This window comes from Chionomys nivalis, chromosome 11 (assembly GCF_950005125.1).
Source record: "Chionomys nivalis chromosome 11, mChiNiv1.1, whole genome shotgun sequence".
In the NCBI taxonomy this organism is placed as follows: domain Eukaryota; kingdom Metazoa; phylum Chordata; class Mammalia; order Rodentia; family Cricetidae; genus Chionomys; species Chionomys nivalis.
This window is the reverse complement of record NC_080096.1, coordinates 75,688,080-75,714,247: the sequence shown is the minus strand read 5'-3', so window position 1 is coordinate 75,714,247 and position 26,168 is coordinate 75,688,080. Positions and strand designations below refer to the sequence as shown.

Genomic DNA, 26,168 nt, shown 5'->3' with positions numbered 1-26,168 from the left:
CAGAAGGAGACATGTGTTTAGAATGTAGACCTTTAACAACTTGATCTTCAGTGAAGGAAGTAGGCAATGAAGGATGGGCTTTAAAATCTTACAGCCTTAGATTTCATAACACTGTAAGTGCCTTGTAGGCTGCTGTGGGAAAAAGCTATCAAGCCTTCCCCACTTATGAACTCTGTGAGCCACAATAGTGACTTTCATGGAAAGATAGTCTTATGGAGCAAAAATGGACACATGAGGGTAACCCCTGTTCCACAAGAGGACACACATGTCTTAAACTACAAATTTAGCACATGTTTAAGAGGGCTCACAGACCCTAAAATTAAACCTATTAACTATTATTTTGCAAATGGACAAGCTATCAGTTGTTCATCTAAATATGTATCCCTGTACTCACAGACCTCATCAGAAAAGTTTCTTTGTGAAGTAGATGGAAAAATCTGAAAACTGACCAAAATTCTGACAATAAGTGATTTCTCAATAAAAAAAATGGGGACATTTATATCACTCAAAACCCCATGGATTATGAACCGTTTTGGACCATGGAACAGAAAAATTGTGATAACGAGAGGTTATAGATGACTCAAGTGAAGCATAATCTTCTGACCATGACAAGACCACAGAAGACATGAACTCACAGTAGCTGAAGTTGTCTACAAAAGACTTGCACAAAACCAAGCTAGTCAACAATAGGAGGAGGATTTCTTAAGCCCCCGCCCCTAGCTGAAGAGCTACTGATATTTAATGACTTCTGGTGGGAGAAGGAATGTCATTTTCTTTTAAAGAAGAGAACCCTGGCAGGGTGATAAAACTCCCCTGAATGTCTCTTGAGCATATGGGCAGCATGGTAGAGTTGGGGAGGGGGAGGTAGATCTGGTAAAAGTTAATGGGAGGTGAAAATTATATAATTACATTGTATGAAGTTTTCAAGGAATTTATAAATTGTTACATCTAAAACATTCCAAAACTTTTATTGCTTCATCTATGTACTGTCTATTTCTTGTTTCCTGAAGTCAGACATAAGGTGACCAGATGCCTCAGAGTAATCTGTAAAATGATGAAATTGATCTATTTGGTCACAGCAAAAAGGAAAGCAATAAACACCAAGTGGATAATGAGAACAACTGGATTTGATACAAGATCATTTGTTGTCTATTTGAAATTCTAAAATGGCTGCCAGCTTCTCTAGGGATAAAATTCGGAATCCTCATAGGAGGATATATTTTCAATATGCTTTATCACATAATAATCTTACCATCTGCTCATTCTATCCTGCATCCCCAGCCTTAAGTTTCTTGTTTTCTCTATCACACTCTTGTCTCAGGTAGACCTTTAACACAGCACAAACAGTAGCCTGTACAAAGATCAATAACTGTTTTTCTTCTCATTTTACTCCACTTACCTTATCATTTGTGATTCAGATATCTGTACACTACAGCAGCATATCACCCTCACTCTCCTTAACGCATACCACACTTGAAGATACTACCTAACTTCCTCTATAAAATACCAGCTTTGAAAAGTATCTGTTCAATGAATGGGTAAGTTTAGAACTGAACTCCTTCCCTTTCTGTTTCTGCTGAGGACAATGTTTTTTTCCAGATATTTTTTTGAAATTGGACCTGAAGCTGTGAAATAGTTGCCCACATGAACTAAGAACAGGTTATGTCCTGCTGGTCTCAATTGTCATGTCAAAATTCAATAAAGCAGACTCACCAAGTCATTCTGTTGGCAATTCTCTGAGCACATCAAGTTTCTGCAGTGTTTGCAGGGGGAAAAAACCCTCTATTTTACCAATAATTTAGATAGGCTATTTCCTACTTTGCTTGTCTTCTCTTCAGTCTTATCCCTCAGAGGACTCTTCTTCAATGTGCTTCCAATTTGCAGGTGTCCCTTGTGCTGAAGGTAGAGCTTTAAGTGAAAGTTCAGTCCTTTGTAGGATTGCAGTAGTAGCCATTAATGCTCCATCACTGAATTTGTTCTGCTGTTTCTGGATGGGTTGCTAAACAACACCCCTATTTGCCCGGAAATGGGGTGAGGCTGTATGAGGTTGGTAGAGAGAGGATACTGGGAACAGTTACTCAGGGTTTCTTACAAATTTAGTCTCTTGTTCATGATGCCAACTTTACTACTTCATATATGTGTATGATATATATAGTCATTGAAAGTATTTGAAAGAGCCTACATATGACAAAGGACATTATTAGAAAATTATTTCAAGTCTTGTGGGTGAGTCATGCATAACTCAAATGAATCATGAAGGGCAATTTCTATTCTCTGTACCAGGGGACACTAGGCAGGCACAAAAAGCACTAAATCCTATAAGGGGTGGGGAGGAATTCCATGAAAAGAAATATCTAGTGAAAATTTTGGGAGGCAGCAGCTATTGTGCAGAGGTGACATATGAAAATATTGAAGTACATGGGAATCAAATGACCTTGAACAATCTTTCCATGTACAAAGAATATTACCATGAATTGAGCCCTTCAGGCATCAGTTATTATGGAGAAGAACTTTGTGCTTATGCTAAGTTGTAAAGTTGAACTCACATTATTTTGATTGCTCTGATTTCTTCACTTGTATAATGGGCATAATGACAACATTTTTAGAGTTTTCTAAGAAATAAATAAGGTGCATATCAACTATATGATGCATAGATGCTTAGTAACACTATATTTCTGTCTTCCTCTTATGATTCCTGGCTAACTGACAATGATCCTATGAGGTTTGAGAGAACTTTTACCTTGTTTTAACTTAATTTTTACTTCTTTGCATGAAATTTTATGTGTATGTACATGTGTTCAGCAAGACACATATGTGGAGGTAAGAAGACAGCTTGTGGGAAGTTCTTACTTTTTTCCAGATGGCTTTAAGGGGTTAAATTTATGTCATTAATCTTGGCAGCAAGCATTTCAATGGGCTAGCAATGATATTCATATTCCCCTTTAAAAAGTGTTCATATGTCAAGCAACATTGTTTAAATCTCTCAAAACCCACATGGTAACACAGAATTTGCATTTGATCTATCCAAGTTTCACTGTTTTGGGGAGAGAAAGAAATGGTTATATATGTTACAAACAATAAAGGTAATTCTATGACTTTGGGTACCATGATATTCCAATTATTACAGGAAACAATGTGCCAGCAGGGAGTTGAATAATGATGATATCCTCACAGAACCTATCTACTGTCTATAAAAATCTCTGTTTCTGTATCACTCATTCTAAAGACATATCCACTGGATATGTCTGATTGCATAGGATGAATCTGAAGTGTTTTTTCTGGAGCCTTGGATCAGGCTGATTCTGGCTCCATGTATAATATTAAAATGGTGCAACTTGTTCAAATAACCAAAAGGTTCACTTTTATGGCATATTTTTTTTTAAAAAAAAGATAAAAATTTTAATCTCCTGACTTCAATTACCCATGCCACTACTCACAACCTGCCTGTTTCAACCCCTCTTATTGTTATCTCTCAGTGAAGAGCCACAGACATATCAATAGTGTTTTGCCAAGGATGTAGATGCTCTACCTGGAGTCAGTAGGTTTCCTAAGCTGTTGGAGAAGGAACAAAAATTACATCTGGGCTGTGAGCCAGAGAGTGTTCTTCCAGATGGAAATCTACTCTAAATATCCTGCTCTTCCTGAGCTCTTACTGCAGAAGTATAATTCTGATGTCAGTGCATTTGACGCTATGTTTGACTTTATGTTATGAAGGGGCTTAATGTTTCTGTAAAAAAGAAGTAGTGCACATGACTTTCAGAGTTTTTTCAGTTCCGTTGGATTGCATTTTTGTGCTTATTACTTGAACTTACTAAGGCAATGAATGTTGTCTTTCATAGATAAGAATCATGTTTTTCTACAATGACTAATCATATTACCTTTATTATATAAAGACAGGCAAAATACTTTTGAAGACAAAGTTTCTTTGTGTGTAAAGCTATGGAGTTAAGCAGCATTTATGGTCTGCATGTTGATGTTTCTCCAACAAACTGAAATACTGTAACTGATTATGCAATGTGAGGCCATTAAAAGTGGTTAATTTGTGAGAGTTTTATCATCATTACCATTAATGGGATCAATTTTCTTCTAAAAGAGGCTTGCAAGAATTTCCTTTTCTCTTCAAACCATGTAATGACATATAGAATGTACCATTTAGAAGGTACATTCCCTCACTATACCAGACATCAAGTTTATTCATGCCTTGTCTTGGACTTTACGACTTCCATATTGATGAGAAACACATTTTTAAGGTTAACAATTACTCAGTTTGGTATTGTGTTGTAATTGTTTAAGTATACACACACACATATGTATATATGTGTGTGTGTGTGTGTGTGTGTGTGTATGTATAAAACCTGCATGAAGCTCTTACTGTTTTACTTAGTCTGTAGAGCGAGCTGAATTGATTACAGCTCTTATTATTTTAATATGCAATGGTATCTAAATAGTATTTATGTGATTTATTTACCAAATAGGTAGGCTTTGTACATGTCAGGCCTTCTCAGACTGTTTAAAAATGTTTACTTCTCTCAACAACCAGGTTAGAGAAGACCTATTAAGAATCTCCTTTATACAGAGAAGAAATTGAATCAGAGAGAGATTAAATAGCTCATTGAAGTTCCACAGCTAATAAATAGGAAAGCTGCAGGTGTGTCTTTCAACTCTAAGTTAGCACTTCTATCTACGATTCTGAAACCTCTGAACATTGTCAAATTGTTGGTAAAAATCACTAACCTGGAAATCACAAAATACAAATTCTGTTTCTGGTTTTGTAGGCAGTTGATAACCCCAGAATATCTATTAATAACGTAAAACCCCTAAGTTTGGAATCTTTCTGTGCAGTAACAAAATATCAGGTGACATTATTATTAATTGATAATTATGTACTATGTGATAATACCATATAATTAGCCAATGCTTGGCAGTGTTTATAATCATCCTCTAATTTATAAGAACATTATAATTTTCTCACTTACACAGGTGTGTGATGAAGTCAGATCAATTTTCTATTGCTGCCCAACACTTGTAGGAATGACTAGACTGTGAGAACACAGACATTTTTCATAACAACCACACCAAAATTTAGGCTTTCTGACCAGCAATTCTTCCATTCAAGCCCTGTGTCTAATTTTTACCAGAGCCCCTTTTTATCCTTGAGGGGAATGGTTCCATACAGAAGTTTGACTAAGACTAGAGAGTTTTAGCAATAATGCAGATTGTATTCCCTAGGGAAAAGAGCATTTGAGGATGGCTTCCAAGAACGGAATTTGGATTAGATACTAACTCAGGGTGAAGCTCACCTTCTAATCTGTGGCACTCATTGGCTTCTTAGAGAAAGAAAGGCTTTCCCTTGCATTTTTAGCACTCTCCCGTGAAATTTCATGTCCTCCTTTCTACTTGACTAATGAGTTAGGTTCTGCCTCTGATCCAATGTCAAAACTTTATTTTTCATCCTCTTCCCAAACTCACTGATATTTGGTGTAATAGCCCTTTATTTAGTTAGTACTTACAAAGCACAAATTAATATAATACATTTGGATCTAGAATATGTTGATTTTCATTAAATTAATCATACTACAATTACTATCAACTGGTCCATACTTCAGTAAGCCACGGTAGAGGCAAGATGATGCCACATAAATTACATGGACTTGGAATGATGTCTTAGAACAAATTGTGCTTCAGCCAAAGGAAAACCAAATTGGTAGTGTAATGTTCACCAGATGTATTTACTCAAGTTTTGCAACATTTCAGAATGTTCAAGAGAAACTGTTAAGGGATCATGGAAATGTTGCTTTAAAGTGTATATTAAGGTACATTTTTATTAGAAAAAGACCAAAGCTTTTACATCTTTTAAAGACAAGAGTTGTTTTTGTTTGTTTTCAATTCTACAGGCATTTACTAAGTCTATATGAGAAAAGTAAGGTGACATCCTCATCCTTGATTGGTCTCTATCCCATTTAATCCTTTCATCTTTCTTGATCTGTAAGCTTACTGAGTAGGAAAGATTGTAATAAGCCAGCATTGGGTACCATAAAATTGACTCAGCATTATGAAGGTAATGAATGATTGTGCTTGCAACTGCAGCCTTTGATGCTGGTTTGAGAGAAGCAATGTCAGAATAGTAAAGGTCACACAGAGAGCCACTTCCTTCCAGGACGTTTAGGTTGATAAATCTGTAGCTTCTGATACTATATACAAAGAAAGAAGAAATGACCTCAACTCGGCCTGAGATCACTGGCAGCATCCAAAAATTTGGCTGGTCCCTAGTAAGAAATTCTTGGAATACAATTTTGATGAAGATGATGATGGTAGAGAGAAACAGGGCAGGGGAAATTATAAAGAATGCCTATAAACCACATGACTGTTGTTTCAGTAACTCACTAGTTAAAATTTCACAAGACAGATTCTTGAATTGATTAGGCAATTAGCATTGGTGACCTTTAATTTTGAGATAATGAAAAGGGCACTAAGCACACAAAAACTGATAAAATATTTTTTTCAATGATTTTTTATTGCTGAAATTTGAAAAATTTTTAAATACTCATTTAATATTAAGCATCTTATTTTTATGTATTTGTCTGTTTATTCTTAATAAAGTGACTATTTTAATCTTTGAATTCTCTTTAAAGCCATTAACAATGGAGCATCTGTTTTATTTTGATATTTTTCTAGCATATCTGCACTCATTCTGTTATCTTCAAAACTTATTTATGTTTATTTTTAACCAATAACTTGCAGCCTGACAAACTGCTTTTTAAAGTATCAATTTTGTCCAGTTACAGTTATTGTGGTTATGTAGATAAAAAGTTTTTGTTGCTGTGTGTTTGTCTGACTTTTTAAATTTTCTCTTTTACCACCTTCTTAATATTTGCTTTCCCCCTCTATTAACTGGCAAGTGATATGTCCTGAATCTATTCCATTAACAGTAGGTCACTCCTCTGCCCTTTGATGCTGTGATATCTTCTCTTGATCATTTATCACCATCTAGTGGAACCATATTTTTATTATGATCATTTTCTTCTCACAGAATCATTAATAGGTTAAATTGCTTATCATTAAGATATTTTATTTAGTTTAGAAAAGCCAAGAAAGAACTCAATATCAGAAATTATACTTTTGCACTAGAACAACCTCATCTCATTGTTACTGTGTTCATTGTTTCTGCATACCAACATTTCTTCCACATTGAAAGTTGTAGTCTCTGGATAAGTATAATTTTAATCTCTGAAGAGAGCCTTACTTTTAGTGCAAGTCTCTCCTTGCCCTCTACTTTAAAGAGGGCAACGATATAATGGTCTAGAATTTTCCAATGATTTTACTTGATAGCTAATTAATGGCTTTCTGTGGTTTCCATGGTGATGACATGCTTTGCTGCCAAGCCTTATCCAAATGGGCATTCTGTTCACTCTTGTGTCTCAGCACCAGCATATTAATAAGAGACTGTAGGTCTTCAGTTGCTGCATCAAATTGGTAAGGATCTAATTGAATTAAAATACCACTCAAAGGCTTCAGGATTCTCTTTCTCACAGTTAGAAACAGTCACTGTAGTTCAAAGGGCTCAGAGTCAGACTGAAGCAAGTGACAATGGAACTTCAGAATTTTTGTGTTCCATAAGTGCAAATTATTTTTCTCTCACCTTAGACAATATTCTAGTGATTTAGTTTTTCTTCTTGAAAGTTCCTATATTTCCATAATTTCTCAACATGCATTATGTGTATCTCAAAGATGAAATGACTGACTCAATATTTTCAAGTAGAAGGGGGAGTGGCTTTTCCTACACATACCATTGGTAAAGACTGATGAGGACTTCAGATTGAAGGTCCTTATGTCATTTTGATAAGTATGAAACAGCACTGTTGTGAAGATGAAGACTACCTAGCAATCTTCCAAGGTTCACCTTGCAAGGAGACTTCAGTTAGAAGTTAGAGGAAAGTCTTTGGAAGTTGGAGATAAGTGAAAAAAGAAAATGAATGGAATATAATCTGTCTGAAAAATTGTTTCAGTCATGAACATTGTGGATGGCTGTTTCTATTTCTCCTAAAGATCCAGCCTTCTCACTCCTCTGATAATATATCCATTCAACAATGACACTTTCAAAAGTTGTTATGGCTAGTCCCTAAATGGTTTTTAGAAGTTGAATTTATATATTTATATTTTGTTTTCACCCTTTCTTTGGTCATCAGGTTTCTTCTACTTGTCTAAGTTCTAATCCTTTTCCAACGTTGACAATGAACCTATCCCTTCTAAGAGTCCTTCTTCTCAAACTGCTAAGCATATTATAGCTTCTTCAGGCTCTTCTCTCTATGCCCACCTCTATAACGACACTCATCTTGGTAATATATGTGTGTGTCCTGAATATGTATATATAATAAATAGTATATATATCTAAAATATATATAATATATTTAAATATATATTTAGACATTGGTTTACATGTATGTCTTCTTAATTACTATTTGAATGGCACAAACCATGGACCATTTTCTCTCAATATTTGTATTTCTGACATTCTCCACTCATTTACTAGGCCCTTCGACATTGTTTGATGAATTCCTCATCTGCTTAAGCTCTGGGGATATTTGGTAATGTGATTCCTTACATAAAGGATTTCCAAACTAAATGAATACTGAAGATTTCAAAAGCTGAGATCTAAAAACCTGTACAAGCATGTTTTAGTCAGCACAAAATGTAAATGTATGCTAATTCATACCAAAAATGAGAATATTTAAATTTTAATCTACAATTTTAGGAAAAAATAATCTTTCGCCCCTCAGAAAATCTTTCTTTTGTACACTGAAGCCCCCATTTTTCACTTTAAGGTATCAATAATGGGATTCCTATGGTGTACTACTGGTAACATCTAGGCTGTGGAGAAAACATCATGAAAGACAAATGCACATAATAGAACTAAAGCCAGCATGTGCTGGTTTGAGGGATGTGCAAAGTATGAAGTGATATCTAATTATTAGATCGTTTTTGTAACATAAGCTGAAATGAAAATTGTTGCTTCCCTTTGGTGAAAGCAGCAGTCAAGGAAAGTAGAAAACAGAACTAAGCAGTTTCCTGTCCAGGCAAGTGAGCAGTGAACACTAACGACTTAGACCAGAAGGCTTCTATTCTCCTGCACACTTTCACGATTCTGTATTTCACTCCCAATGCACAAATGACTATCTAGATTGCAAACAAGTGCCTCTCGCAGATACCACCTAGTGAAAAAGCGAATGCTGATCTCTTAAGGCTACTAGGCAAGGTCTGCATAAATCTTCCGCAGAAGTGTTTTGAGAAGAGCATGCATTTTTGTGTTTCTCATTCTACTCAACCCAAGTCGCTCTCGAGAAGTGACAGTGTTTCTACTGAGCATACATGTGTGGCAGGAGGGTGATGCAGGTGCACATGTGCTCGTGTGTATTATAAGTTATTCCAACAGTAATTAAAAAGTATTTGAGAAGCCTTTCATATTCTAATACAACACTAAAATTTACATTATCATTAATATTATGATTGTTAGTGTTATTACTTGGTCACTGGCTATAGTCAAATTAAAACCATCCTTAATAGGGAAAACATTTCTGAACAATATGATACTATATCTCTTTTTAGAGAAAGTAGGTGGAAAAAATGTTTCTTTATGCAAGTAAAACAACTATCAAACACAATCTTGGATAGAGAAATCTTTTTCCCTTTAGTAAAAACATTTGAAGCATAAAGTCAGTGTTCAGAGTGCTTAGAAAGAAGTGGTGCTGCCTAGTGAACCAGAAGGTCGGATTCAAACCCATGTTGGGGCAATTATTATGGGTGTATTCATGAGAATGCTACCCCCCTTTGGCCCTAATTTCTAAACTATTTGGTTTGAGAGGCTAGTATCTAAGGTTATTCACTCTTCTAGAACTGTGCCAGTTCCTGTTCTCCCAGCCCTACCTAGTAGCCAGCTTCCACTAGCTTCCATTTATTTAGAAGTAAAGAAGCCATATAGACTTTGTAAGACTGCAATGCTCTTGCAACCCCCAACCACATCAAAGCGTCAAAAGAAACACAGAGAATTAAGCATAAAGAGGGAAGAACTCTTAACAGAAGAAATATCTTCTTTATCTACGTCCATTTCCTCTCACAAGGAAAAATGGCAGTGTCAGAGGTACATTACATAGATCTCTTGCTTTCTCTTTTAGTGTTTAATCTTAGCACCTGCACAGCAGAGGTCTTTACAATTCATTGCATATGCTCTTCCCTTCTCCCCCGCTCCACACAGCACCTGAGGCCCAAGAAGCCACCATCTCCAAGCTCCACAAAAGTCTGAGACCCTTCTTCATGACAGAATATAGTAGTAACAGACATGCCCCCACAGTTTTATACAGTTGCTACAACACTTCAGTTTCCAACAATTGAAGATTCTTTCCTCCTTTCTTTTGAATATTAATTACATTTTACAAATTGTGTTTGTGTGTGTGTGTATTTTATTTTGTTTTGATTTGTTTTATTCTGTTGTGTGTACAACAGAAGGGAAAGTCCACGACGAAGGGTCCCCAGTTAGCAGAGTTTGGCTGTCATCTGGTCGGACTGTTTGAGGATCTCAGTGTTGTAGAGGTCCAAGGCATGGTTCACCCTGATAATCTCACTGTTAGTTAGCTTCAGGCGGTGCTTCAGCATACAGGAAAACAAGTCCAGCTGGGGCTTTCCTGGAGCCACCGGAGGGGCCAGACGATTTATTCGGTCCCGAATGTCCAACATGAGGAGCATCACAGATGAAGAGGAATAGAATTGACCACCCTGTGTGTAGGACTGATTCACTTGTTGCACGGCACTTCGAAGGAGGTCAGCATTGAACCTCAGGCTGTACCCGAACACCTGCACGTCGGATATCTTAATGTAGAATTGCCTCTTGGAGGGATCCGACAGGTCCACGGGGCCCTGGCCGGTCTCATTACGTAGGGTAGGTAGCCGAGTCCGACTACGCAGGTAAATATGGACAGTCTCAAAAAAAGTTTTCCACCGATTGCCCAGCAAGAGAGTCCAGTTGTAGCATTGGCTGTTTTGCAGACGGATCTTCTCCCAACGTGGGTAGCCAAATTCCCCAAAGGGCATGTTCCAGCCCTCTGAATGGCTGCCGCTGAAAGGATTGACGTAGACAAAGAACATGGGGTCCAGGCTGCTGTTGCGCATCTGACAGATACGCATGGACATGCCAATCACCATGTGGATGAAGTCCATGCGGTTCTTGTTGCTCTTGAGAGTAAGGGACATGCGCTTGCGCCACCGAGGGTCAAAGAATGTATCAAGGCGAATCTCATTGCTGATGAAGGTAGTGTGAACATAGAGGCGTGAGTCCATCTTCTGCAACAGGTACTTCAATTCCAAGTCCTGGAAGTCCAGGTCGGTCTCAAAGCTAATGAACTGCTCGCTCCGCTCAGAATCCACATTCTGTGGTTCGCAGCGGCCTCTGTACAGCTTGTAGCCCTTATTGCAGGAGCCACAGAGTGAGATGTTTGCCAGGCTGCACATGGCACAGCTGTTGTTCCCACCTATGATGCATGGGATTGGGCGCTGGCACAGTGTGGTACTACCATGGCACACACAACTCCTCTGGCTCTCCAGGAAGGTTCCCCAGAAGCCATTCTCATTGCAGTAGAGAAGTGACTGGACCCGTGCAAGCCACTGCTGAATTGTCCTGTGAAAAAGAAGGAAAATGAAAAATGTTAGCTATAATGAACTGAGCTACAAAACTGACCATGCAAGTTGGAGCCTCCCAACGAATAAGTAAGGGGATTACAGTGATTAATAAATACATTGCTATTCTGCATACTGCCAGAAAGCAGTTGTATCACTTTGTACTTTGCCTCTCTAACATTCTCTGTGGACATCTTTAAAGAAGAGGAGTTAGACTAAATTTGGGGTCTTCATCCACTTCTGTACATTGCACTATACAATAGACACTGAGAAATTTGGTTTAGGAAATGTAGTGTCTAAACATGAAAACACTTTCTGGACGAAAACAAATCATGAACAAAAAATCCATTGGAAAGATTTGAGGGTCATTATTTTTTTATGTAAACATCAGAGGATTTAGTACTCTCCCCGCCTTCCTTTAATGAGTTTATGTGATACCCAACCCTGCTAGCAACAACATGAAAAAGCTTAATTGCATCATATTCCAGAATTCATGAGTGCTTCCATACAAATCACCTGGCATGATTCTCACAGTGGCTTTTCATAACATGCCATAAAGGTATATGTTCCTTGGGTGTCCAGAGTTCTAAATTCTCAATTGTGAGGCATTTCTATTGCAAACTGTATCTATAGATCCCCTGATTACTGCTTTCCCAATCTGTGAATGATTATATATTTCAATGATGACAGATCTGTGAACCAATGAGAAGTAGCGTAAGAATACATAAAAAATATGCAAGGCAGTCAGTCCAGAGGTCTCTAATTTTTTCATTTTAATTTCTATGGAAGTCATCTCTTGGCTGTCTTTCATGTTATAAATAGTTCTATATATCTGCCTAGCAGTCTTTATCCCACAGGGCATTTTTACTCCCAGCTTCTCACTTGCACCTACCAACAACACCCAGACAATGACTTGAGATTCAAGTATCACCAGAGATTTCATGAAATTTTGGTTCCTCGATAAATGAACAGAGGAGGCAATGGACAGTTTCTTTAGCCTTCCCACTCACTTCTACCACACAGGGCTGTTATAAAGATTACATGAGATTCCATCTTACATCTGTCATAGTGACCAAGACCAAAAGCACTGATTATAATTTATGCTGGAGAGGATGTGAAGTAAGGGGAACACTTCTCCATTGCTAATAGGAGAGCAAACTTGTACAGCTACTTTGGAAATTAGTATGGCAATTTCTCAGAAAATTAGGAAACAATCTACCTCAGGACCCAGTAAAACCACTTTTTTGGGTATATATCCAAAGGATGCTCAATCATAACACAAGGATATGTGCTCAACTGTTTTTATAGCAGCATTGTTAATAATAGCTAAAACCTGGAAACAACCGAGATGTCCCTCAACCAAAGAATGGATAAAGAAAATGTGGTACATTGACACAATGGAGTACTACTCAGAGGTAAAAAATGACATCTTGAAATTTTCAGTCAAATGAATAAATCTAGAAAAAACCACACTGAGTGAAGTAACCCATACTTTGAAAGACAGATATATGATGGACTCACTCATAACTGGATTTTAGGCATAAAGCAAAGAAAAATCAACCTACAATTCACAATCCCAGAGAACCTAGACAACAATGAGGACCCTAACAGAGACCTATACAGATATAATCTAAATGGGAACTGGAAAAAGACAAGATCTCGTGAGTAAATTGGGAGTGTGGGGGTCATGGGACAAGGTAGAAGGGGAGAAGGGAAGGAAGGGAGGAGAGTGGGGGAAAATGTACAACACAATAAGAACAATTAAAACAGATTAAAAGTCACATGATTTTTTAAATGTAAAATCTAGCTTTGAATTTGGTAGGCATTAAGTGTTCAACAAAACTCAGCTCTTAATTTCCTGCAAAGGAATTGTCTGTTTGTTTTACAAGCATGACCACAGAAGCTGCAAGGCTAAATGATAGACTTAAAATCATATGACCAGTGAGAAGGGAATTCTCCGGACACATTCACTTTGCTTTGGGCCTTATCTGTCAATCCAAAATTTAAAGGGAAAAATTAAAATCCTTTCTTAAGACTACATGAAAGGGCTGTGATACTAGTGATGATGAAGTCCATATTTCCTATCTTCCAGTGCTATGAAGCAGTAAAGAGACGCTCATCTGAATCCAGCATCCTGTGCTGGAAAATGTTAGCAAACTGTCTGCCCTATCACTGGTAGTCCTGAATTACAATCACCAAATCATAAACCCCTATATCATTGGGGAGACAGTAAAAACTAAAGCTGAAGAGCTTGGATGTTGTTGGTTCAAACAAAACTGAAGTCAGAGGAAAAAAAATGAAACAAACAAAAGACAAAAAGAAAAAGAAAAGGAAACAACAAAAAAATGAAATTTATCCTAGAACTGAGTCATTGCATCTCTTGAATCCTTGCCCTTCTTTGCTAAAATGAGGATAATAAGTCTGTCTCAAGAGTCTTCTACGAGGATTGCTCAGATGATATATTTAAAGTGCTGAGAAAAGTCTAGCATACAGCAATTACAAAAAAAAGTAATAATACACAGTGCTCATATCTTAGAGAATAACTCTTCCTTTGAAGGTCCTAAGGCACTCTCTGGGATGCTCTGAAGTCTAAAGGAAGCCATTTTGTTACAGTCATTTGAAAATGGATACTGTTGAAATGGCTGCCTGGCTGACTTAGGCTTTAAAGAAGTTGCTTATCTATCGGCTGAGAAAAATGGTGGAATAATTAGCTTCCTGAAACTGTCTACCTATTTAATCCACAGAACCATCCCCACCGGGTAATGAAACCTCCCTCACAACACCCCAAGGTATTGCACTTAAACTCTGCCTCATTTTTCTCCTTTCTCGTCCAACTCCTCAGGTTTGTCAGGTGGGACCCATCTTCCCCCAGCAACTAGCACACAATATAGATAACTTTACAAATGTTTGCTGAATGAACGAACAAAGAATATTAATATTTTTCTTCTTACGTTTTATTAACGAAAAGAAATAAAAGAAGAAAGAAAACAAACTTCTCCCTTTCCCTGAAGAGCACAGTATTAGTTTTCCATACCATCCGCCCACACAGCCGCAGGCCTCTCTGGTCTTTGCTTCGTGAGACCAATCCTATTACAGCCTGGAGAGCAGCAGGCCCAGCTTTCAGGAAACGAAGCAAGAATCATAATGAGCTGTGTGGCTCTCACTTCCCAAATCAGAACATTGACTGAATATTGGCGTATGAGTCATCTGATATTTTTTGCGAGCTGCAGGGGCTCTCCACGCGGCTGCGATTGCGTGGTTACATCTGACAAAATGCCTCTTTCAAATGGCCCACACTTGCCCCTGTCACTCCCTCTCCAAGTGACAGCACAGTACCCCATTTAGATCGCCTCTGTTCCCATCTGCAAGGCATTCTATAACCCCGTAGAGCGCCCCCTTTCTCGTGTCTCATCTTTGGGACCCTTTGTAGGGATCACAGCCCCCGCTCCTCCTATCAATGCTTCATTGTGGTGGAACTCTCAGAATCCTCGGTGAGGAAAATAAAAAGATGAAAGTTCCTGGTGATGCTGCTACAAGCAAGGGGGCTGCTGGGGAATTAGGATTCCAGCCTTGTCAGGGAGGAGGGATTGGGGACAGAGGCCCTCTGAGACACATTAGCAGGCTGCATGGCACCTGCGTCTCCTGAGCTTGGAATAATCATGAGGTTGTGGGCTCTATCAAAGGGGGCATTAATGACACAGCATCAGGACCCAGAAGGGAAGTGGTGTGAAGGAGGGCAAGGCCCAGGAAAGAGGAAGCAGAGGGGAAAGTGCCCTGACAGAGGGGAGAAAGGACTTCATGTTGGGGAAGGGTACATGGGAGCTACAGGACAGAATATATGGCACAATCACATCGAGCAGGATAGAACAGGTTCATTTACCATCAGTTACAAGATTCAGAGAATGTAGACATCAGAGAGTCACAGGCTGGGACATGGATTAGTGAGTCATTCCCTTTCTTTTATACAAGAGTGGGTGCATCAGAAAGAGTGAGAGCAGTGTTGTTGGTGACTGCTAGTCCACAAGGTCGGTGAGCATCCTGTTGCTTTTAAATACTTCATTTTGAGAAGATTAAAGCCCGAAAAGAAAGCTCAGTCCATTTCCCCCCTCTGTGTGTGTGTGGTGTGTGTTTGTGCATGTGTGCACATGTGTATACACACTGTTTTTTTTTTTTAATACACACAACTTCTAACCGTAAAATCAGCCTAATCAAGATAATGTCCTATATCTTCTCCATCTCCACCTAGTGATCTGAGTAATAAAACTGCCATTGGAGGTCAACTCCAAGCCAGAGGAGGGATTTCATGCTGTGCCAGTAGTAGGTACTACTGTGTGTCACGGATGGTGATAGGAAGTGTTCATGTACACTCTTACCCTGAGTGTCACACATCACCACCATGGTGTGGCAGAAGATAATGGGAGCTTGAAAATGAGGTAACATACCATTCCAACACCAACCTTTAGATATCTAGTATAGGTACACTGGGTGCTACACACCATAATATGGTATTAAAGCAACAAGGAGAACAAAGAAGAAGTAGCCATAAGGAGAGAAACAAATGGAAAGAATGGGGGAAATAACAGAAAGTCTGAGCATGTAAGAACCTATTATCACTTGCCTTGCTTCCTCTGAACCTTCTGGGGTCTCTCTTCTCCTTTCACAGATAATTGGAACTGTCTGATGAGTGCTCAGCAGAGAGACGATGGGGACCAGGGGTAGGAGGGACTGTGATCTATAAATACCATTTTTCAGGCTAGCTGGCGACAGCCACCTCAATGTTGGAGACAGGGAAGCAGCTTAATAGGCCAGTTCTGTATGGAAGGGTCTCACTGGGCTCACACAGACCACCGTTATGCAGTCAGTTTGAGGCAGCTAGAACCATGTTTTAAAATGCTTTTCTCTGTCCCCGGGGATCCAGCCACAGATCCTTCCATTTGCAGCCAAATCAGCATCTTTCTGTTGGATGACATATTCAATTCATTCTGATGGGAGTTGGAGTGAAGGGAGGGGAGAGCAGGAGGGAGAGAAGGACAGAAGATAGAGGGTGGGAGAGAGTAAGAGAAATGAGGATCGGAAGCTGAATAGTCACTTCCTAGCTGGTAAAATCTGGTGCTTGTCTGACTAGCACCCACAGTGGTTTAGAAAGCTAAAAAAAAAAAAAAAACCTTTCAAATCACCAGCCTATCTCTCTCAACTGGACAGCACTGGGTTGATGACATGGACAGCCAAAACTTTACGGTACCTCCAGATCACAGCAGTTGTCTTTTCACCTGCATGAGATAGGATTTACTTCTGATTTCCACATTGTAGGAGGCAGCCATGATAAGTTAAATATAAACAGATCACCCAAAGGATGATCTTTATTTCCAACTATTATCACCTGCCAGAGTAGGATTCAGCCATCTATAAGTTTAATGGAGGCCAAGTCTCAGTAGTGTACCCTGAAGCAATACCTGGTTGCAGGAAGGACCATAAACTAAGATTACCTGAGCACCACCCAGGAACAGACCATCCAAAGGAAATGCCTAACGTTCCAACTGCTGTAGATAGGACCACCTGTCAGCACACACTCACGAGGACATCCCTAGATAAATGTCAGCCAATCAGGGGTCCTGAACCTCAGAAACTCCTCACCCCCACCTCTACTACTATAAAAACCCAACTCTAACTGTGCTCGGGCCTCTCCATTTATTCCAATACGTTGGACATGCGGAGAGACGGAGTTTGCAAACTTTCATAAAATAAAGGCTCTTTGCTTTTATATATGGGAATCAGTCTCCTTCTTGGCTTTTGGGGGACTTCACAGATTTGGGTATAACACCATCACTGACAGGTGATGGAGGAAGGTCATTGGTTAATAAAAAAACTGCTTGGCCTCATAGGTTAGAACATAGGTGGGTGGAGTAAACAAAACAGAATGCTAGGAGGAAGAGGAAATGAGCTCAGATGTAGGACAGCTCCTCTCAGAGCCAGACACGATGTATCTTTCCCAGTCAGACATGCTGAATCTTTCCCAGTAAGCGCACCTAGTGGTACTATGCAGATTATTAGAAATGGGCTAAATTAATACGTGAGAGTTAGCCTAGAAGAGGCTAGATATAATGGGCCAGGCAATGTTTAAAAGAATACAGTTTGTGTGTTGTTATTTTGGGGCATAAGCTAGCCAGGCGGCTGGGAGCTGGGCTGTGGGAAGAAGCCCGCAGCTCCCTCAACAGAAAACCGGAGGACTGTCACTGACCCATGGTCACACAGCATAGAAATGGCCAGAGTTCAAAATTTCTAACTATGATCTCAGCACACTCTTACTGATTATAGTATATATTGCTTGCCCTCTAAACCTTAGAGTGGATCCAAACCATCTCAGAACCCTGGAGACACCTCAGCTGCTTCCCTGCAGGTCCTGTCTTTGCCTCAGCCAGGAAGTTCTGGCAACCTGACAGGTCTCCTAGCGACACAGCATGAGTCCCTTGTCATTTGGAGGACAGAGGCTTTGCCACCCAGGGCTTCCCATCCGTTGTTTAAAGGCTCACATCTCCCTTTCAGAACCATCAGGCTGGGGAGCCATGGCTGGGATTCCTAATTCAAGCAACCTCCCTGCTGATTTTAATTGGAGGTTTTGCCTAAGCTGGGAATGCGGTGCCTGGCCTGTGGCATTTTAGGGGAGATCACACAAATCTAGTGCCAAGGGGTTGGGGGGTTGATTCTAGGCTAAAATAGAAAGCTATAATCCTTATGGCCTATTTGTTTAATAGAAGTATGTTTTTAAAATTGGAGAGGAAATGAAACAAAATGTGGAAATACAAATCATTCTTTTATTTATGTCCTGTGTGTCTTCCTATGTGCTTTTTTTTGACATTGTAGTGGGTATCTAGGTAAAGCTGCATGGCTCCACAAAGTGTATACTGTCCAGAAAACAGGCTGAAACTGGGAGACACATACTCCTAGGTAGCAGGAATGCACTGCTTTGTGTACACTGCACATGAATGTCAGCATGTATACATACATACATACATACGTGAGAGTGTGTGCAACTGTGCAGCCATGCTTATGCATATTTTTAAAGAATGATGTTGATCATACTTGCATATGTCTGTAGTATCAGAACCCTGGAGTATTGGTTCATGACTATGCCAGTTTTAATTATAACTAGCCATCAGGCTCATTCTGTTCATCATTTTCCCTGAACAAATATTTATCTTTTACTCGTTGTGCTATTTGAGTTTCCTCCAAGGTTTTAATAGCCTGTTTCTCCTCAGTTCTTCACATGATCTCAGAGCCTCAATGAGCAGCACATGACAATGAGGAAGAAAAGACCAAAAGGAGAGCTGTGTGCTGTCCTGCCATGCTAAGGACATTTTCTAGTTTGGAACTGTGGAGTGAAGGAAGTAAGTGTGTAAGCATGCTTGCAGGGTGGGCAGGTGTGACTGTGGAAGGAGGAAGAAGTCAAGCTGCAAAGTAGAAATCCAACCTGGTCTTTGAAATTAGGTTGTCAGAAACTTAATTGGGGAGGATTATGAAACAATTTTTGCAATTACACTGTTCTGTGTCTGGAAGGAGGTGACAGGCACCATCAGCTGCATATTCAAATTCAGAGTTTTGCTTTGGGGCATAGAAGTACTGAAGACAGGTGATGGAAGGAGCGAGAGCCTCTCAGACACACAAGAAGGAACTGAAGGCAGCAGGCGCTCCCATGTGGGTGCTGTTTGAGTGTGCTGTTTGTCCTGGGCAGTAGATATGCAGGATTAAAGTCTCAGACTGAGGAAGAGAAAGGGGACTAACCATAGCCTAGGGCCTGTTTTGAACTTGAAGTGGCACAATAGCCACATAGGTCAATGCTTTGGTGATCACAGTGTAGAAACCCGTTAAACAGAACTGCATTTGCACTGACACTATTTGGTCTTGGATGTTTGACCTTGAATGAGTTGCAAACTCTTCGACACTAAGCCTCCCTTTCATTCTTTATGGGCACATTTTTACATATGTGTTTGAGTGTGCGTTTGTGTGTTTGTGTGAATACACATGTGTGCCTGAGCACTTGGAAGCCACAGGCTAACCAGTGTTTCCTCAGGAACCCACCACATTTCATGTGCCAGGGTCTCCCACTGGGAAAAAAAGCTTGCTGGTTAGTCTAGACTTGTCATTCACTGAGCTCCCAGGATCCACCTCTCTCTCTCTTTCCCATGCTGAGACTGTGAGCATGAATTAAAAGGGGAGGTTTTCCTTAACATGTGTGCTAGTGAGGGAATCCAGGTATCCATGCTTACCAGGCGAGCACCTTACCTGGCTTACATATGTGAAAATGTGCCCACGAAGAAAGAAAGGAAGGCTTAGTGTTACTGAGTTGCTGTTCTCAGCCCTGATTCTCAGCTCTCTTACCTACCTACTGAGCATCATAAGATCAACCTTGTGCTTTGTTTTCAGAGCTAACCTGAATGTGAAAAGCTTCTGAGAGTTTCCAGTGCAAGGAAGTGATAAGTACTAGCCGTTGCTGTTATTGAGGGCAAAGAATAATCACATATTGAAAATGTCCCCTGTGAAAATATTCTTCTGTGATACTAAAACAGCCCAAGTGATTATAATCTAATAGTCTGGTATCACTGGATACTCATTCTCCACAGTTCTGATGAACTTTGCCACTAGAATGCTTTCGAAAGAAAGATCTAGACTAGCCGTGGGCATTGGAATCAGAGAAGGAGAAAAAATTGTATTAATGAGTACATTATTCAACCTTGAACTAATCACTTGTTCTGTTTAAGCTTTTGTTGTCTCTAATACAGAAATGGAACAATAGCATATTCCTTCCAAGGTTGTTCTGAACGTCAGATAAGAGAAGGCATAGACATTTCAGACATACAGTAGGTGTTCAGAATCTCCTATGAAAAGAGGGATTGTATTCCCGCTCCTGAGCTCACATGGTAAATGGTAAATCAGTAATTATATATTGACCAAAAAAAAAAAAAAAAACTGTAAGAAAGAAAAATTCTTTAGGCAGTGGTGGTGCACGCCTTTAATCCCAGCACTTGGGAGGCAGAGGCAGGCTGATCTCTGTGAGTTCAAGGCCAGCCTGGTCTTCAAGAGCTAATTCCAGGAGAGGTTCCAAAGCTACAGAGAAACCCTGTCTTGAAAAAAAAAAAAAAAAACAAGAAAAAAGAAAAGAAAAGAAAGAAAGAAAGATTCAGTAAGTGCTGATGGCTGAGTTAATATTAAACAATGGAAATTTGATAAAAATTGCTTCTATTACATCAAATCAAAACAAATGATGGGAAATCTGTGAAAAGTAAAAAGCAACAAGGACTAAATAATTTAATAAAAAAGGCAAATATTTTCTTTAAAGCACTTACCACAGAGCAAAAGAATATTAACAGAAAAAGACTAATTTTAACCATATCCAGAAAAAATATTGAACTTAGAGACAACACAATGAATTTATGTACATCCAGCCAACAAAAAAATTCCATTGTTAACCTAAGCCATGGTCAGATTGTTTGTGTCCTGCTGCGGGAAGGTTCCGATCTTTGCCCTCAGTGTCCCCTAAATCCATCAACTGACATCTCAGTTTTCAAAGCAATGTAGGTAGGGCTTTGGGGGTGATGAGACCAAGAGAATGGAGTCCTCATGAGTGAAATTAGTGGTTTTATATATGGGAACCAAAAGAGACCTGTGAAGTCTTCTGTCATTGGAAGACACAGTTATAGGGACCAGAAATTCCTCCTCAGACTTTTGTGTAGATATTTTAGTTTTGAAATTCCAGGCCTCCAGAACAAAGGAAAATGGAATTAGCTAATTATGTGACACGCAGTCTAAAAAATTGGTTGTAAAACTTTCAAAAATTTAAGAGACCATGTAAAGCACCATAGCTCCCTAAGAAAAAGTCACCACTGAAAATGGAAGACGGGTAAATGATAGAAGCAGGCCTTTCATTTAACAAGTAGCTAGGAAGCCTATCAAATTCTACTTTTGTTCCTCATTAAGATATAAGTCAAAATTTTAATGATAAAAACTTCTGATGAACAGCTAAGATAGAATTTAAATTGGCCAAAAGAGAAAAAAGATTGAAAGTAATTTAGCAAAAATGCTAAATATTGGCAAAGACATAGAACAGACACAACTTCCCTATGCAGTGATGGGAAAGAGAAGAGTTCCAGCAAAGAATGGGACTATCTACTAAAGTATCTAGTGAAATGAACATATTAACATATGTGTGCCAGCATTTCCACTCCCAGTATGTACACAACAAAAAACACAGTACCCTGAAAGGCATTCATTAAGATTACCGCAGTAGTCATTGCAGCCCCAAACTGGAGATCATTCAAAAGTCAATCAGGAACAGAATAGATATCTGCACACATTTGAAATATCCTGAGAGATAAGCCAACCACAACTACACAAAACAATGAATGGTAATTGCCATGAAAATTAAAAGGAAACGAAAAAGGTGAAGAATTTGCACTAATTTTCAAGGACAGATTTGGGCCAATGATATCACTCAGAGGGCAAAGGTACATGCCATTAAGTTTGGCAACCTAAGTTCAATTCCTGAAATCCAGAAGGTAGAAAGAAGGTGATACTCTCACCTCCACTTGTGTACTCTAGCAGGAATACATGCACACCTACAAATTAAAGTATTAATAATTAATTAATATTTTTCATACAAAGGTAGAGTTAACCTAGGGTAAATATGCCCATGAGAAAATAGTTTGGGGCATGGAGAGTCTTCATATATATTCAGATAAGATCTGATACAGATGGAGATATAGATATAGATACAGATACAGATGCAGCTATAAATGATACAGATACTTGTCTAGATAGATAGATAGATAGATAGATAGATAGATAGATAGATACATACATACATACATACATACATACATACATACATACATACATAGAAGGTAGATAGGGTCCTATTGTGTGTACATGTATATATATATATGTATGTATGTGCTTATTTTTTTACCTTTTAAATTAAAACATAATTACACCATCTTCTCTCTTCCCTTTTTTCCCTTTAATCCCTCCCAGATATCATGACTCCCAACCTTGTTTCCTTTGGAAATTGTGGCCTCTTTTTCCTTAACTGTTATTATTTCATATATACATACATACACATATATACATATTGTGCTCAGTCCACTTAGTGTTACTTGTTTGCACATGATTGCAGTGCTTTCCACTTTGTATAGAATAATTTTTAATTTTAATTCTGGCACACACACACACACACACTCACGAAGGGCACATGTGTGCTGGTGCTTGCAGAAGCCAGAAGATGTATGATCAGTTATTGCCGGAGTTATAGGTGGATGTGAGCCATCTCATTTAAGTGTTTGGAACTGAACATAAGTCCTTGGGAAGAGCAGCAGCTTTTCTTAACCCCAAACCATCTGTCTATCTCCAAGGCCTTATGTCTTGATTTTCTTGATATTTATATATGTGAAATGAATGAAATTTTACATTGTTATTCATTTACATCGTATGACATTGCTGTGAGAACACAATAATTCTATAAGGCATTTGCAAAATTAATCCATTAAGATACTCATAATAATAGCATAAAGTAGACAACCACCAGCAGCCATTTTACATCACCATTAAACTTTTAAGGTCTTTTGTTTGTGTGTTTCATACTTTGATCTTCACCCTTTTTCTCTGTCTATACTATGTAAAGGGAGCATTAAAAATGTTATTTTAACTTTATGAAACACTGAAGCTCACAAAAGAAAAAGAGAAATCGTCACTAGTGATGTGTTGCAACATTGAGACTATATCTTACCCATGTGCAGGCTGAATGTAAGGCTGGGGTGTGGGGTGCAGCACAGAGAGACATTTCTGAAGGAAGGTTAAAAACAAAACAGAAGAAAGACCTATCTACAAAGATTGTCAGAACACAGTTCTATTTCTAACTCAATCCCCTGAGCCTCTAAATTCTAATCCAAATAAAAAACAACTTTCAAGCTACAGGAAAAGAGGTGGGAAAAAACAAACAAACAAAATACAATATAGAGAAACTGGAGATACTGATTTTCTTGTCTTACATCAGCTGGGAGTGAGTCAACTGGCCTATCTGCTACAAATGCAGGATGACAAACATTGGTGAAATGAAGATGTCCCTGCCGATCCTGGCCTTAGTACATTTCACAATGCGGAGAATGAGCTTTAGGCATGCAACGCCCACCCCCATCTGAATTGTGCTCCCTTGGGTTACTAGAGTTTTGGGACTCACTGACAGTTTTGTTTCTCCATAAATAGATAAGAAATGCCAAAATACTTCTAGCTCAAAACTTGATTGTCACATGGTTAGGAAGAAATCCTTAGGCTCCTATGATTGACAGACAGCGCCCCAGGCTATGTTGGATTTATCTGTGGACTTGATCCTTTTATTTAAGAAGACACTTTAAGACACACTTAGAGTAAGTCATCGCCACCCAAACTATCACCTTTAAGACACACACACACACAAACACACATGCACTTGCACAAACACACACATATGCATATACATACAAGAAAACAGGTAGTCAAGATCTATCAAGGTAGCAATTTATTCTGAGAGGAACAGCTGAGGAGCCTACGCTGGCAGAACATCAAAATCACGGATATAAATGATTCTTGTGTAAGGTCTGGACTAGGAAATAGATGGAAAACTGAGACTAGAATTATTAAGTGATTTGCCTGAGTTTACGCAAATTATACCTGGTAGTCTATAACCCAAATATGCCCCTTACGAAAGAATTTGCACTTTGCCCAAAATAACAATGTTAATCTATCTTTAAGCTTTCTCCAAAGGATTCTTCATTCCACCGAGGCTGTTCTGCACTAACGAAATGAAGTAATCTTACTGTTAGAAGCATGCTGAGCACTGGCCCTGAAGACACTAATTTTAGGAGATAGGAAATAGTACTGTGAGTCAGCTCCCCCCTCCCAATTAGGACAGGAGTTCACAGGGTTCAAATACTCCATGCCTTTTTACAGGAGCCCAGTGATTATTTTCTGGATATTTATTCAATTGTAGAATGTACATTTGGAGAGTTTTCCATAACTGACATCTCCAGCAACTTGCAGAATGTCCTTTCTCTCTCCTGGTACCCACACCGTACGTATATCCACCCACAAAATAAGACAATGATTGCAGCTTATGTAAAACCATCCCCTATAGTCATTCTCCAGAAAAGTCAAGAAAGGAAAACAATAATTATTAAAACAAACAACAAAATATGTACCTTGGTGAAACATTTAACAAAAAATTCAAATATTAAGATAAATTCACTAAAAAATAATTTTGAGTAACTAAGTTCAGTTTTATGTTAGAAAATGTTTTCTCACAAGGTCCGTAAGGAATGTGCTCCCTGCTGTTGTAACATGGGTTGTTTGATTAAAATAGAAAAATGAAAATTGTATTCTATATGTACACTTCTTATAGAGATAGGAGGCTGTTTATATTCTTGAAAATCATTAGATTTGCCATGAGTTTTATTAATAAAATCAGGTAGCACAGATGACTTATGCACTCAGAACTGAACAGCCAGCTGATTCCACGTCTGTCCCTCGAAAAAATACCTAGTGATGCTCAGAGACCTTTCTGAACCACCTGGCCTTTCTGATCAAGGACCACATGTAGAGACCCCCAAAATAAACTGTTGGTCAATAAAACACAGCCTTTTGACATCTCTGCTTACGTACCTTTGGTGCCTTATTGGAATCTCCATGACTGGCCAGCTACTAGTTGTACACAATTGAGAGCTACAGTAGACAGTAGGTAGAGAACAATTGCTTTGACAATCCAGGTATGAATTTCTAATCAACAGATCCTGAGTTCAGACAATAATTCTTGTTTTAAGCCCCTAAATGTGGGTTAGTTTGTTATAGAAAGATAAATATTCTGAATATTCTTTCCTATTCTGTTATAAGCTGGCTGTGCTTCTAGATGAGGGAAAAATCTAAATATGCTTCCTTCCTCTGCATTTTTTCACAATTAAATCTCCTATCATTGTTATTATGATAAGCTGTCATCTCAGTAATTGTGTTATTTTATATAAGGAACCTAAAGATAGAGAGGTTATCTGGAAGGACTTATTCTAATTAGTTGTGTAACTTAAGAGTAAATAATTTTCAAGTCAGAGGCATCTGAACCTACGTAAAGCATGCTATTCACTACTTTGAAGAGGGTGGGATAGTTTTAAAGTATGACAGTGACAAAGATCATCTTGGAGAGATTCCTAGCAAAAAACAAGAAGAGAATGATGACCTGGGTCCTATAACGTCAAATCATTGGAAGGAACTTAAACATGTATTTACCTTCATGGATTGAAAAAGATTAGGGCTATTAGAGCCAATGGATATAACCATATCTAAATATATTGCAGTAAGACTCCAACTCATGGAAATTTTAAGACTGTGCATCTGTCATTTTTGTTTCTAGATTTACAATAATTTAATACACATCAATACAAACTAATTCAGTTACTTTAGTGGTGACATTTTTTATTCTACTTTGTTTTATC

At 38.7% G+C, this 26,168-nt stretch overlaps 1 protein-coding gene across 1 annotated transcript in view; it reads right to left on the bottom strand.

The window, feature by feature from the left end:
• Positions 1-5,253: 5,253 nt before the first annotated feature.
• Brinp1 (BMP/retinoic acid inducible neural specific 1) overlaps positions 5,254-26,168 on the bottom strand; it is a 193,134-nt gene continuing 172,219 nt past the window's right edge. The window contains exon 8 of the mRNA XM_057785369.1: positions 5,254-11,665. Within this exon, the coding sequence (XP_057641352.1) occupies positions 10,528-11,665 (1,138 nt within the window). The 3' untranslated portion in view covers positions 5,254-10,527. The remainder of the gene's footprint in view (positions 11,666-26,168) is intronic.